The sequence below is a fragment of the Triturus cristatus genome, chromosome 9, assembly GCF_964204655.1.
Source record: "Triturus cristatus chromosome 9, aTriCri1.1, whole genome shotgun sequence".
Taxonomy (NCBI): domain Eukaryota; kingdom Metazoa; phylum Chordata; class Amphibia; order Caudata; family Salamandridae; genus Triturus; species Triturus cristatus.
Window position 1 is genome coordinate 901,939,314 of NC_140592.1, and position 14,730 is coordinate 901,954,043.

Here is a 14,730-nt window from a genome sequence, read left to right on the forward strand (position 1 = left end):
ACCTCCTTCTGCAGAAGAAGTAGATGGTCTTCTGAGCAGTAACCCTGGCAAGGAGGGTTATGGGGAGGAAACTCCCGAAAGGGAAGGGCGTACCCAGTCTCCACGAGGTTTAAAACCCAAAGGTCGGTTGTAACAGATTTCCAACCTCGCAGAAAGTGGGACACCCGACCCCCCCACAGGTCTTACATGATCTAGGATGGGGGATCTAGGACTGCTTCCCTGAAGCTTCATTGGGAGCAGAGGAGGCAGAAGATGAAGATGGGTTGCTGCCAGAACCTCTCCGTCCTCTTGGTCTTCCTCTATAGGACCTATAGAGGGGATTCTGCTGCTGCTGCTGAGGCTGCTGGAAGGAGCGAAATGTAGATCTCCCAAAGCCTCTGAACTTCCTAAGACCAAATCCTTTAGCAGGAGCATGCAAACCTAAAGATTTCGCCGTCACCCTGCTCTCTTTAAATCTCTGCAAGGCGGAATCAGCCTTTTCACCAAAATGTTTGTCCGTGAAAGGGCAAATCCACCAAGGTGACCTGAACATCCGTAGAGAAGCCAGATGAACGAAGCCACGCTTGCCTCCTAGTGGCTATAGATGACCCCATTATCCTTGCCACAGAATCAGCCGTATCAAGCCCCGACTGAATTACCTGCCTTGCAGCAGCCTGAGTGTCAGTAACCACTTCCATAAAAGACACCTTATCACATTCTGGCAACTTGGGGGCTAAAGATTTCATTGAGTCCATAAGAGCATGAACGTAGCACCCTAGTAAGCAGGTGGCATTAGTGGATGTAAGCGCCATGCTGGTCTTTTTAGCCGCCTGATCCGCTTTCTTAGACTCCCTATCCGCAGGAGTCTGAGGAAAAGCTCCTGAAGCATGCTTCGAGCATGACGCCTGTACCACCAGACTTTCTGGAGAAGGGTGGGAAGAAAGAAAACCTGGATCCCCAGGAGCCACCCTATATCTTCTTGCCACCTGTCTGGAGAATGTCGGCGAAGAGAGTGGCTTACGCCAGACGTCCATAACTGGCTCCAAAATAGCCTCATTAAAAGGCAACAAAGGCTCACTGGTCGAGGTAGGCGAAAGTAGCACATCCGTCAGAATGCAAGGTTTATACTCAGCAGAGGGCAACTGCAAGTCCAGCAACTCTGCGGCCTTCTTTATTACAAGATGATAAGGAGCCAGTTCCTGCGGTGGAGAGGATCTAGTGGAAGAATGCTCCCACTCAGGAGTTGTATCAAGACCGCTAGCCACTTGAATCCCCTCAAAGTCGTCAGAAGTATCCACCTCACCTTCTTCCACCTCCTCCCTATAACGCTCCTCTTCCAAGACTCTCAGGGCCTCTATCCGTGAGCGGATCCGAGGAACCGGCGCCAGCGTACACGGAGTCGGTGGAACCGAACGTGGAGCCGGAGGTGTCGGAGTCGGCAGCGGCGGACGCGGAGCCGAGGGAGTCGGCAACGGCGTCAAGAAAGGCTCTGAAGAAGGTCGATCCAATCGAAGTCGAGATGGATCCCCAGACGGCGCCGGAAACTGTCACGAAGGCGCTATCGGCAGAAAGGGCATAAACTGGGCCTGAGCATAATGCTGCGGCACTCCCAGGGTGTATGCCATAGGACCCACGGGACCAGTAGGTGCGTCGGATGGGAAGGCAGCCCGTTAGAAAATCCCATACATAGCATTTAGAAAATGCGTCGAATCCGCACCCGGAGTCGGGAACTGTGGATAAGGGATTGATCCCGGATCCGGCTGAGGAGTACCTGGAACCAGAGCCGTAGTGTCCTCAACAGGTGCCGCAGGATCATCCGGCTCTGGAGAAGGCTCTTTTTCCTGTTCTTGCTCGGCCTCAGAAGCAGAAGACTCCACTGGAATCAGGGACTGCGCCGGGGACTGCGCCAGGGACCGCTTCGGCGAAGGAGATCTCTCTGGAGACTTAGATGGAGAAGGAGACAAATCCTTACTTCGACGTCGAGGCGAAGTCGATCTCGACGCCTTGCTCTTCAAAGGCCGGCGCCGAGAGAAATGCTTCCTTTTCTTATGGTGTTTCTTCGACTTCAAAGAATGCGAAGTCGACTACTCCGGTCTCGATCTCTCCTTCTTCCAACCTCTCTGCTCCTTCTTAGCCTTGGCCATGAAGAGCTTGGTCTCTCTCTCCTTCAAGGCCTTGGGATTCATCCTTCTGCAGCTCGAACAATCCTCCACGTCGTGGTCAGAAGAAAGGCACCACAAACAATCTTCATGGGGCTCTGTCATCGACATGTGGCCCCCACATTCCCTACAAGGTTTGAAACCAGACTTCCTAGTCGAAGACATGGCAAATTTTTCAACAGTTACTCACTACATGACTACAAAGTAGCAGGAGAGTGCTGGAAAACCGTTGCGCGTCGACGGCGCGGAACAAAAAGGGAACCGACGTCATCACGCAGACGTGGCTCTCTTATGGCTCCGGTGACGTCATACGGAGTCGCGAGCGGAGCCGATGCATTATGACGTCGTCCACGTCGGCGTAGAGAGCTGGGGAAAAAAGTTCAGTGGAATGCTGGCGCAGGAGATATTCACAAGGTGAAGAATCCACTGGCAGATGTATCCATCAGAAATTGTGTGCATTACGAAGTCTGGGCAGATTGGAGGGGGCAACGCATGGGGCTATCTAAGCAGGAACACAGGGTATCGCAGATTTTGCGGAGCGAGAAGACGCTCAAGCCTGATGTTGAGTAACTGCCCGGCCACTGAAGAGGAAAAGCGGGACAGTGGGCGACTGCGCACAGGAAGTAACAGGTACCATCCCCCTGGTGACTGGTGTACTGCCGCAAACGGCAGAGAGCCAGCAAGTGTGGAATACTGGTCTGGGGCATTGCCATAACTCTGCGAGAGGGGACGGAGACTGCGTTCGGACTTCACTGGCCCCGTGGTGGAAACTTGGCGGTTTAGTGCTGGCCCTTTAAACCGAGGAAGACAATGGGGAGAACAGACAAGACCCAACCCAAACTTACTTTCGAACAAAAGTGCTCTCAGTCGCAGAATTCGACTTCACGCGTGCCGGCTCGATCCCCACCACCCGCGGAGGAAGAACCGGATCTTCGCAGCCTGCTGTTTACAATGGAAAAGGGTCTGCAGACCGGTATCACATCGCTGGGCGCGAAGATAGACGCCCTCTCCTACTGGATGGACAGGATGGGGGAGAGGTTGGACGAACATGTAGAAAGACTAGTAATGTCCGAAATACAGGTGACGGAGGTGGAGGAGGCGCAGACAACCTTGGGCGCGGACCAAAAACAACTGGAGAGATTACACGGGTATTACATGACAAGACGGAGGATTTAGAGGCACGATCGAGACGCTGTAATCTACGCATAACTGGTCTGCCGGAGACGACCCAAACGGGCAACATGGAGCCTTTAGTGGAGAAACTGCTGGTAGATCTTCTGGGCGCAGAAGTGTTCTCGAATATGTTTGTGGCGGAGCGTGCTCCCCGCTTCTTGGGGCCCCGACCGCCGCCGGGAGCACCGCCACCCCCAATCATAGCCAAGTTGTTAAACTATCGGGATAGGGACGTGGCCCTTCGCACTGCGAGGGACAAACAGACACTGGCTTACGAAGGATCAAACATCTCGCTGTTCCCGGACTTCACTGCCCAAGTGCAAGAGGCTCGCCGACAATTTATCCCCATGAAGAAACAGCTACGGGAATTGGGAGTAGACTATGCAATGCTGTACCCAGCTAAGCTACGGGTTAACAGACAGGGGCGCTCTCACATTTTTGTAGACCCGAAGGTGCTGCAAAAGGCGATCAAGGGCTGGACCAAGGAACAACGATGGAGTCCAGAGAACCCACCTCTGAATGAAGCTGAAGGGAGTTCGATGGAGGAGCAAGACTGAGTCCTGGCTGATAACGTGCTGCTGATAAGTATTTTGGGGAAGGGGGGGTGGAGGAAGGCAGAGGTAAAGATATGGAAGTACTAATGTTCGTGCTGGAAGGGGACCTGCCCTCCCCATCGAAAAAGATGAGATTTTGAAGGCGCTGTCGGGAATGAGGGTGAACAGTGCCCCAGGGTCAGATGGCCTCACAGTGAACTTTTATAAGACCTTCATAGATTTACTGCTCCCCCACCTCTCGGAATTATTAGACGACATGTGTGTTACAGGGCAGATGCCGCAAACGATGAGGGAAGCTATGATAGATGCAATTCCCAAACCAGGTAAACCACGGGAGGAATGTGAGTCGTATAGGCCGCTTTCCTTGCTGAAGGTTGACGCCAAACTGTTCGCCAAAGTTTTGGCGACTCGACTGGCACTGCTGACTCCGGATCTGGTAGCCCCGGAAAAGGCAGGGTTTGTGCCTGAAAGAAACCTCACCCACAATCTGCGTACTGTCTTTGGGACAATACAACATGTCCGACACGATACAAAGGCAATTGCGGTCTTCTGGATATGGAGAAAGCTTTCGATTCGGTGGAGTGGCCCTTCATGAGGCAGGTCTTGACCAGAATGGGACTCGGCCCAGTATTTCTACAATTGATAGGGGTGTTATATAATTCACCCACGGCACGCATCAGGCTGGGATCCTTGGTCACTGACCCTATTTGCATTACTAGAGGTACTAGGCAGGGCTGTCCTCTGTCACCATTGCATATGCACTAGTGGCAGAGCCCTTGGCATGTGCACTTAGGGAATACCACGGCCACAGCGGGGTTAGTTTCCCTAACTATAAAATAGTGCTGCCAACTTATGCGGATGATACACTACTCTATGTGAGGGATCCCGAAAACAATCTAGCCTCGGTCTTGCGCGAGGTGGTGCACTATGGTGCACTGTCTGGATTGAAGGTCAACTGGGACAAATCCATTGCCTTTCCGCTCACTCCGTCGACAGTACGGTTCGAGATGGAATATCCGTTACGATGGTCGGACGACTCGGTTAGGTACCTTGGCATTAGACTACACACTGATTCGGACATAGTCTTTCACGAGAATTATGGAACAGCAGTGGCCAAGTTATTAGATGATGTAGAAACATGGATCGGACTACCGCTATCGCTGCTCGGCAGGGTCTCTATAATGAAGATGATAGTGCTGCCTAGATTCCTCTTCCTCTTCACAAACATACCTGTAGTGCTGCCGTGTTCCTTTTTTGCCCGGGTAAATAAATCATTAGTGCGGTTGGCTTGGGCGGGCAAACAAGCGCGTGTACAATGGTGAGTTCTCACATTAGCATATCACATGGGGGGGACTGGGTGCGCCCGACCTGGAGCTGTACTACAGAGCAGCACAGGGCGCGCAAGCTCATAGCTGGATCCACGGCACGGATGACATCCCGTACCTCCGGTTTGAGAGGTTGTTCGCCGACCCACTCCCTGCTGTCATATTTGAACCGGTGGACCTCAGAACATGCTTTCTGGATTCATTAAACTCGACCCGGCACGCCTGGCACAGCTTGCTACAACTAAGAGCGAGAGCGTTGCTATATTCTCCAGAGATGTCAGTGGACTGGGCGGTCTGGCTGCCCCCCCCAGCAGGGACGGAGGGGTCATTCGAGCGCTGCAAGAGCTGGGTATTCGCAAGATGGAAGATATGTTTACAGAAGGGGTCGTCAAGACTAGTGATGAAGTCATGAATTTCGTAGAGGCACCCACTTTGCTTCAACACTTCCAGTTTCACAGAGTGCACAGTGCGCTTGGACAAAAACTGGGGGACGACTTGAACGAACCTCTGGAAGTGCAAGAACTAACATACCGGATCAAAACTAAATCCCCCCCCCCCCCCCCCCCGCAAGCTTGTCTCCAATATCTATAGACTAGCAATGTCGCAGAGAGCTAACCAGTATACCAAGGCTAGATTGGCCTGGCAGCGCGACCTAGAAATAACTATTGATGACGCCATGTGGACCTACTGCTGCACAAACACAAAGCGCATCTCTACATGGGAAACATAGATTGATACATTTTAAATATCTTAACAGAGTATTATACACCTGAAAGATTAAACAGGTACGGGTTGAGGGAGGACGCAACATGCAATAGATGCCGGGCCACTTCAGCGGATTTCATACATGTAGTGTGGAGATGCCCAGGTGTATACGGACACTGGGAAAATATATTCCGTGAGATTAGTGCAATAGCAGAGTTGGAGATGTCCCCAGACCCAGCATTGGCGTTGCTAGGCTACTCTAAAAAGCGACCGAGGAAGACTCATCGACTGGTGGACTTGGGCCTGCTGATGGCTAAGCGTAGAGTAGCAATGTGCTGGTTGAGGGGCACCTTACCCAAAGTAACACAATGGTTGCACGATGTACTTTATTGCTGTACACAATCTGAGCTTTAGCGAATTGATCCCAAAAGGAGCAGACCAAAGAACTTCTGGGGGCTATACACCACATATTTGAAAGATAAGGGAGAGAGGGCAGCGGTACAGGAAGTGGGACACGGCCCTATAGCTCCTTAGAGGATAGGACTGACTCTCGGTCTCAGTAATCTGCACCCGTAAGTGAAAACGTCAAGCGCTGAGAGAGTGACTAGGTCAGATCAATAGGTGGGCACTAGAGGGCAGTCCTGGAAGCGGGGAGTGGATGTTAGAATAGAGGAGCGACAGGCATAGAATGTTACCACAGAGCAGAGAAACTACTAATGAGACCTCGGGAGATGGTTGGCTGGCTTAATAGCTCTGTTTGGTTGTTAATTTAAAGAAAAAATGGTATTTTAATATATAGCACAGACGCTGACACATAGCAATCTCGCCTAGTATCGTGCTCAATTACGCAACTTACAAGAATTACGCTGCCCGGCCTCCGGGATGTGGGCAAAAGAGCGGTCTAATGCGCCTTAAATATGACTGCCGTCGGCCCCTGGGTTTTAGGCGCAAGGCTCTGTTTTGTCAGTGGCATCTCTTGCAATAATAAAAAAAAAAAAAAAACAAAGCTCTACCGGGCGGTGCAGGCTGCACGGGTGCAAGTGGAGGACCGTAGTCTGGCGTGGTGGAATGGCATATTAGATCCTCCACTAACCCCCCCCTAGACTGGCAACACATATGCACGATAACTGGCAGGTTGACCCCCAATGGTAATCTTCGGATAATTCATTTTAAATATATTCACCAAATATATCACATTCCGGCTAGAATGCACAAACTAGGCCTCCGCGACACATGCAATTGCAGAAGATGTGGTAAACACAGTGCGGATTTCTGGCACCAAGCATGGGATTTTACTCCAGTCACACAAAACTGGACAAAAGTCATTGATTGTTTGAAGAACAGGTCTGGTCAGGCCCTAAAGTAGACCACTGGATTAAAAAAGACATGGTTTATTGTAGACACACTCTGGAGCTGTATGCTGAAGAACTTCCGTCCTCCTCTAAACCCAAAGACATCTGTGAGCCTTTACAACAGCATTTGCTGGCGAGGAGTCAAAGTGACCTAACTCCTGATAACTAACTGGTGAACCTCTGTAACGTGTATGTTCTGTGTAATGGCGTAATTGTCACGTGGTATTTCACATGCAGTATGTAACTTTACGAAACACTCAATCACAATTTGTTTTGTTGTGTTTTTGTTATCACTGGCAGTATACTGCCCTGCGTGGCAGTTTTGTGAACTCTTTGTTCTTTAAAATCAATAAACAGGGAATTAAAAAAGACCATCTCAAGGTTTCCCTCATGCAACATTTATTCCACCCACTAATCTTACTGTGGTTTGTCCTTAGTGGTGTTCTTCCCTCTGTGTCTTTCAACAGCACAACAGGTACCTCTGAGCTCCATGGAGCAAAACAATTATCTGTAGGCCTGCCCACACAAAGGGGGCTTTAGGGGTGTGGAATTGCAGGGAGTGGAATGCTCTGTCAGTCTGTCTATAATCAAAATGTGTTTAAGGGTATTCACCAACTCCTCTCCAATCTCTTTCCACCCTGGAGAAGGATGGAAATGTACTACTGACAAAAGGGAAAAAGGGAAGAAAAAAGGGGGGGGGGGGTAGTGAAGGTGAATATGCAATCACCCGGCAGACTTTCACATGAGCAAAGTTGTGCCTATTTGTTTGTGTGAAATTTGGAAATGACAAACGTTTGCCAGGAATACAGTTTCCATGCCTACATCTATGAACGTTTGTGAATTCCTGCAATTCCTAAACCTGCACTAATGTATAGATATATAGAACCCTGGGTGTAATTACATTTTTTCTTTTAAAACACAACATGCAAACATTTTACTAAATGATGCCAGAGAGAAATGAAATTTAAAGTTGAACAATACATAAGCACACATGCTTTTCAAGTTAGAATTTTGTGTGTACATTTTGTTTTGGAAGCAATCACCAATTTTGGTTTCATGTTCTGCATGTATTTGCATATAATCAGGGAGCAATCCGGGAGTATCAAATGCTTCAGCTACCACTAATTGGCTGGGAAAGGAGAGTACTAAATTCTAGAAGGGATTTATGCTGCAAAACTGTACTGCCATTTAAAACATGAAAGCTGATAATAGATTCCTGCATGCTTCTGTTCTTAAGTTAACAGATTCCAAACTGCACTGTTTCACTGTAGTGCATCCTCATGAAAGAAAATCATCCAAGTATGCTAATATGTAGAAGGCGATGAACTTGCCTAGTTTACTAGAACTGAATATCCACTATTCCAATTCCACTATAAAAAAAGAAAAAAAAATTCGGCCTGGAACATAAGTGACTTACCCGCAAATCTTTCACTTCCTCCTGTAGTTTCAATTTTTCATAAAATGAAGCAAAAAAGTCACTTCTGTCAACATGTCTCGGTGCGACGCAGAGGGCATCAATATCTGCACCTAATAAAACAAAAGCATTGGTTTTTCTTAATAAAGTAACAAAATACTTAGAAATATGTAATAACCAAAAGGCTGTGGTATGCAGCCAAACTACATTCTCTCAGAATGATAATGAAGAGGGGAACCTTCATGAAAACAAAAAAACTCATCACGAAAATAATGAATAGCACAGTGTCAAAGAATTAATAAGGGTGGCAGTAGGATTTGAAGGAACCACATAAATAGGGATTTCAGCAATGATAGCCCTTGCTATTCCCTTCCGCAAATGGTTACTAATGGTCTACTCTCACAGGTCAGCCCCTGGGAACCTAACCCAACTGGCATCTCTGACTACAGGTCAGCCCCTGATAAATGGTACCACAGGTACCCGGGAATACCTTTAAGGGCTGCAGCACTTATTATGCCACCCTTAGAGGACACACACACACACACACACACACACACACACACACACACACACACACACACACACACACACACAGCCTTTGCAGGCTGCGTGTCTTGGTGCAGAACAAAGTGAAGAGTCGACATGGCATACATCCCTGTGTGCCATGCCCACAAACCACTACCCTGGCATACATCAGTCACCCCTCTTGCTGGGTGCCCTATTCCAGTGGTGAGGGTACAGGCACATGAGCCCTGTACCCCTACAGTGCCCAAGTCCATTCCTGGGCACTAAGTGCAGTGCTGCCATGAAGAGAATATGGTGCTGGGAGTTTGTCATTACAAACTACGCAGCACCATAATGGCTACACTGAAGACTGGGAAGTTTGGTATCAAACCTCTCAGAACATTAAACCCACACTAATGCCAGTGTGGGATTTAATGCAAAATGCCCAACAGAGGGCATCTTAGAGATGCTCCCTGAACCTCGACCAACTCCTAGTGACCCGAGTGGATGCTTAGGCTGCCACCATCAGACATGTTTCTGGACCACTGGGTCGAGAGCTTGCTGCTCTCAGGGGCCTGAAACAATGCACATCCTGGGATGAGGTGCCAAGCCTCCTCCCCCAGGATGGGCAAGGTTCACAAAGGAGAAGCTTCAAAAGCATGCCGCCTTTGTGAGCCTCTCCAGGCAATTTGCTGCTTTCAGCAACTGGTCCCCACTGGTTCTATCCCCCACTTTGGGCAGGACAACCAGCAGAAAAAACAAGTGAAGAAAAGAGGTGTGCCCACCTCTGCCAACCCCACCCCTCAGGTGGGGGAGGCGAGGTGAAGCGCAACCTCGAGTCACAGCCATCTTGAGGATGGGTGACTCAGCCAACCAGGGACAGGCTCCTGCCCCCCTCTCACTGGAGAGTGGCAGAATAGGGGGTGTACCCACCCCAAGGAAGGAACACATTGGTCCCTGCCCTTTACTTACCTATATCGCCCCTCCGTATTTAGGGGGAACCCTGAACCTTCCTTCCTCAGATTAGAAAGCACAAGAAAAGAAGATAAGAAGAAGGACCGAAGAGCCGTGCAGAGCTAACAAGAGGACGACACCCACTGACTTGGCCCCAGCCCTGTCTCGCCTCGAACCTGCTCATGTGAAATCCCAGCGTGTCCTGCAGCCAGCAACCTCACAAACCCCGGAGGACCTACCTGCCTTCACTTCAAGGACTCTATCTCCCGAGAACACCAGACGTGTTTAAATTTCAGCTTCTGGTGCCAGCCAGGAACCGCGAATCCAGCACACTCTGCACCCGCCGACCTCGGCCCAGGCTAGAGTGAACCAACTCCACAAGGAGGTCCCCTGCAAGCCTGATCCGAGATCCGGCGACCCCTGATCCGCCTCAAGCCTCCCGACGACACCTGCAGCCTCAAACCAGAAGACACCCTACCACGACCAGAGCTGGTAAGAAAATCCGACGCGAAAAGGCACCCCTGCACCCGACGCTCCACGGCTTTGTGTGCCCAAAACAGCGGTGCCTAGCCAACCCACGACATCCCAACTTACCCCTCGAAGTGGTGGTCGCACCCAAAAAGGTCTTCATCCCCGAGCCTGCAGCCTTTCTTCAAACCGGAGGATCTCCATAGAAAACCACAGGGTACCCGATACCGAAACAGAACTCTGCACCCGGCCGCCCCAGTGCCGCTGAGGGTGCACTTTTGGTGCCTACTTGTTTCCCCCTTTGCCCTGACCTAAACCCTAGGAGCTTTGCTCCCACAGCAGTGTGGCCTGCTAGCCAGCAGCCACCAACCAGAGACCCCCTATCCCCCGAGTTTAACCCCAGAACCTTAACTTCCACAGTGGTTTACTTACCTGCAAACCGATAACCTGTTTTTCTTCCACAGAATAACATTGACAATTTTCTTTCGAAAAAACGACTAAGTGTGGAGTTTTGAAAACTTGCAATATTCTTTAAAAATCGTAACAATAACTTAAACGCATTTTCTCAACTGTTTTCAGGAAATGTCCAAGTGCTGAATCTAGGCATCCAGCACAGTTAGAAAAGGTATCGTAAAAGTTACTTGCAATTATTGAAAAAGCCCATTCATTTGAATGTAATATACCCGTTAAGTGTTGCAAACTGCTTCCTTAACTGTGAACCAAAACCAGTATAATTTTTACAGCAATTTTGAACTGTGTTCACACAAGTAATTTATTACTGCAAAGTATTTTTATGCTTACCTGGTCCAGGCTTGCTTGGTTCCAGAAATAAAACAGTATATTTTTTATACAAAACAACTGGCCTAGAGTTCTGTTCTTGAGTGTGTGAATACATTTGCTGACTGTGTACATCAAATGCTTAACACTGTCCTCTGATACTGCCTTACTGCTCGACCGAGCTACCACTTTAGAGAGTAAGGTTCTATCCAACTGTAACCTCTGCCTATCTCTGGAGACTCTTGGACTCTATATACACTGTACCTCACTTTGGTGCAGTATATATAGAGCCAGTTTCTTACATATATTCTGCCACCCATAGAGATGGAGGTCATAACTTACGCAGTCTGCAAAAGGGTGGCCATTTGCTGCGGAGGGCAAACTAGAGTGGCTTTGAAGCTGCAGCAGGAGAAGAGGGTGACTGGGAAGTACATTGCTCTTGAGAGCCTGGATGGTGACTGATAAATACCAGGCCTCGAAAGGAATTGGGTGGGGGATATGTTGCTCTGGTGGTGGGCCTTGGCGTGATCTTTGGCAAAATCCCTTCCCAAGCCTCAAAAGATATGGGATAATGCTGCATGAGCACAGTTAGGACAAGGAAGGCTTCAGTGCAGAGTCTGCTTTATCTCTGAAGAAATGCCATCAAAAAGAACATCCATTAATGACACTTGGACAGCAACCGAAATCCTGCTGACTCACTGAGTACCGCCTAAGCACCACTCTGGGGGCAAACTGTCCTGCCTAAGCAGTCAGCAGTGTCCAGCCTGGAGCGGAAGACATTTTGCTGCGTCTTGGGCTTACTGAATGATTTGAGCCAAATTATCGAGGTACTCATGAGCACAGTTTAGCTAATCATATCCCACATGGCATACGAATGGCCACCCCATAGGCAGCTGGCATTACCTGATCGAAGGTCAAGACTAGCAAAAGAAAACATGATTTCTCCAGAAGCATCCATCAGCTCAGATTCTCTGTCAGGAGGAGTTATAGGGAACTAACTTGGGGTTAGTGTACTCAACCCAATGTCAGAGGAAGTATCCAGCATAATGGCCTCTTGAATGTCTTATTGTCATGTTGTTGCATCATTCCTGTCATCCCCACTGCTGTCACCTATACCAAGCTAGCTATGCTCTGAATCCCAGCCAAAAATAGAGTGCTTGAGTGACTCCTGCGAAGTGGAAGCATTTTGTCAGAATCTGAATGAGATGTGACCAGCTGCATTGTAACATGCTGTGGGCATGACTGCAGTCAAGGTCGTGGTCGATTACTCTATGAATCTGATAAGAAAACTGGGTTCTCCTCCTGTGTTTGCCGTGTCAGAGCCAGCATTAACATGGCAGGAGCCAGCATGGATTGAGGCGCCGAGTTCCAAGACAGTATGGGCGTTCAGCCAGAGAGTTGGGACAAATTCCACTGTGGAGTCAGGAGGCACAGACTGGGTAGAGGGGCCGAATCTGCAGACGGTAAGCAACTTGTGGCCCCCTTCAGGCCCAAAAGGGTGCCACAGGCAGCCAGAAGGGTGCAGAAAACATGCAAAATACCCTCCTCGAACACCTATACTTTTTGCAGCGTTGTCAATATGGATGCTTCATGAGGTCCATGCTCCTACATTCAGACCAGGACAACTCGAGATGGTCTTGTTTGGTTCGACACAGGGGTACTGCATATGATTAAAACAGTTAGAGGTCAGGTATGATTAGTGATTTCTGGGCAGAGTTGGGTTTTCATACTCCTGGTGTCTGCATGCTATGGACTTCTTAAGCTGTTATGTCACCATTTCTAGCAGGTTTACTATCAGGAAGAAAAATGATTGGGTTCACAAACAGCAGAAGAGGGACAGGGTTATGGTCTGAAAGCCACAATGGTTACATTGGTGGCACTCAATGGGGGTGGCATACATGGGAAATTATGTGAGGTGTGGGGGCCGGATGATAAAACACTCTTTGGTAATGTGGATTTTCCTTCAGACTTGGGCAGTGTTGTATGACCTAATACATTCTCCCAAAAGACACTTTACTCAAGCGCAATTAGACATCCATATATCTAGTTTTAAATGTATTGTTTACCATGGCGTGACAATTCTACAACTGCAACATTGCACTCTAGTCATCTGCCATATTTACCTTCCTGTCTTCTACAGGGCTAACTACTACCATTCCCTGTAGGAGATTGTGCTCAACATCACACATGATCAAAGCAGCAGGGGCACTGTACCTCATGCCACAGGATATCATGGCATAGGATATCATGGCATAGAAATGTGGAATGGTCTTGTGTAGGAAGCAGGCTCTTGATATATCAAAAGGAGATTTATTGTGTAAAGAGTCCAGGGGTTCCCTTATGAGTGGATAGGGGGCTTGTTATGGCAATCCCAAGGTGCTCAGTTAAGGGTAGAGTGGTCAAGCAGCCTTAAGCTTAACACAGGGACGTGTAAGACATCTGAAAAGACACACAATGGTCAATAAATGAGACACACTACTCAAGAATGAGATCCACACCAATTTATAAAAATCGCAAATATCTTTATTCATGTTTAGGCATCAAAAGAATCGTTCAGATAAGTAGGCTTTTAAATATGAATTATTTTCAGTTCAAAAAGTCGACAATGGAATTTCTGAGTACTGAAACATTAACCTATGGAAGAAAAATACTATGCGGTTTACCAGTTCTAGTCAATTACTTACGGGATCCTTCTCCAGGAGTTAAGGCGAGTGGTGGGCAAGGTCCAAGGTAGCACCAGTTTGCCACCCTAGGAAGGCAAATCAGCAGGTCATCATGTGGGAGGGGGTGTGGCACCCTCTTCCGGGACATGCTTTTGCTCTGGGCCACCTAGGAGCAAAAGGCTCTCATCCTAGGAGGTCAAAACGGTGTCCCGAGTGGCAGGCTAGCAGATAGCAGTCAGGGAGCACACCAGAGGCTGGTAGGTTTTTAGGGGGCACCTCTAAGGTGCCCTCTGGGTGCAGGTATTGGTAAATCCATCACTGGAATCAGTGAGGGTTTATCAATACTAGATGTTGGATACCAAACATCCCTATCTTCAGTGAAGCAATTATGTGGCATGGGAACTCGTTTTCACCAGTGTCCCGCACGTTTTAAAATTGCTTCCATTGTGACTTGTACTGGCAGTAACAGGACTGACCAACACAAGGGGCATATCTGCTTATGCAGGTATGCCTCACATGTAATAGTCAACACACGGCCTTAGGGCCATCAGGCCTGCTGTAGGGGAGACTTACAAATATCACATGCACTGTTAGGGGACATGGCACACAGGGATGTCCGACATGTGTTTTCACTTTTGCCTGCACCAAGACATGCAGCCTGCAATGGCAGCCTTGCATGTGTTTGGTGGGGGATCCCTTAGGG

General features: G+C 48.8%; 1 protein-coding gene across 1 annotated transcript in view; it reads right to left on the reverse strand.

Moving 5' to 3' along the window:
- Positions 1-14,730, reverse strand: part of PAPOLA (poly(A) polymerase alpha) — an 868,351-nt gene that overhangs the window by 772,658 nt on the left and 80,963 nt on the right. The window contains exon 5 of the mRNA XM_085626434.1: positions 8,665-8,774. Coding sequence (XP_085482560.1) covers positions 8,665-8,774 — 110 coding nt within the window. The remainder of the gene's footprint in view (positions 1-8,664; positions 8,775-14,730) is intronic.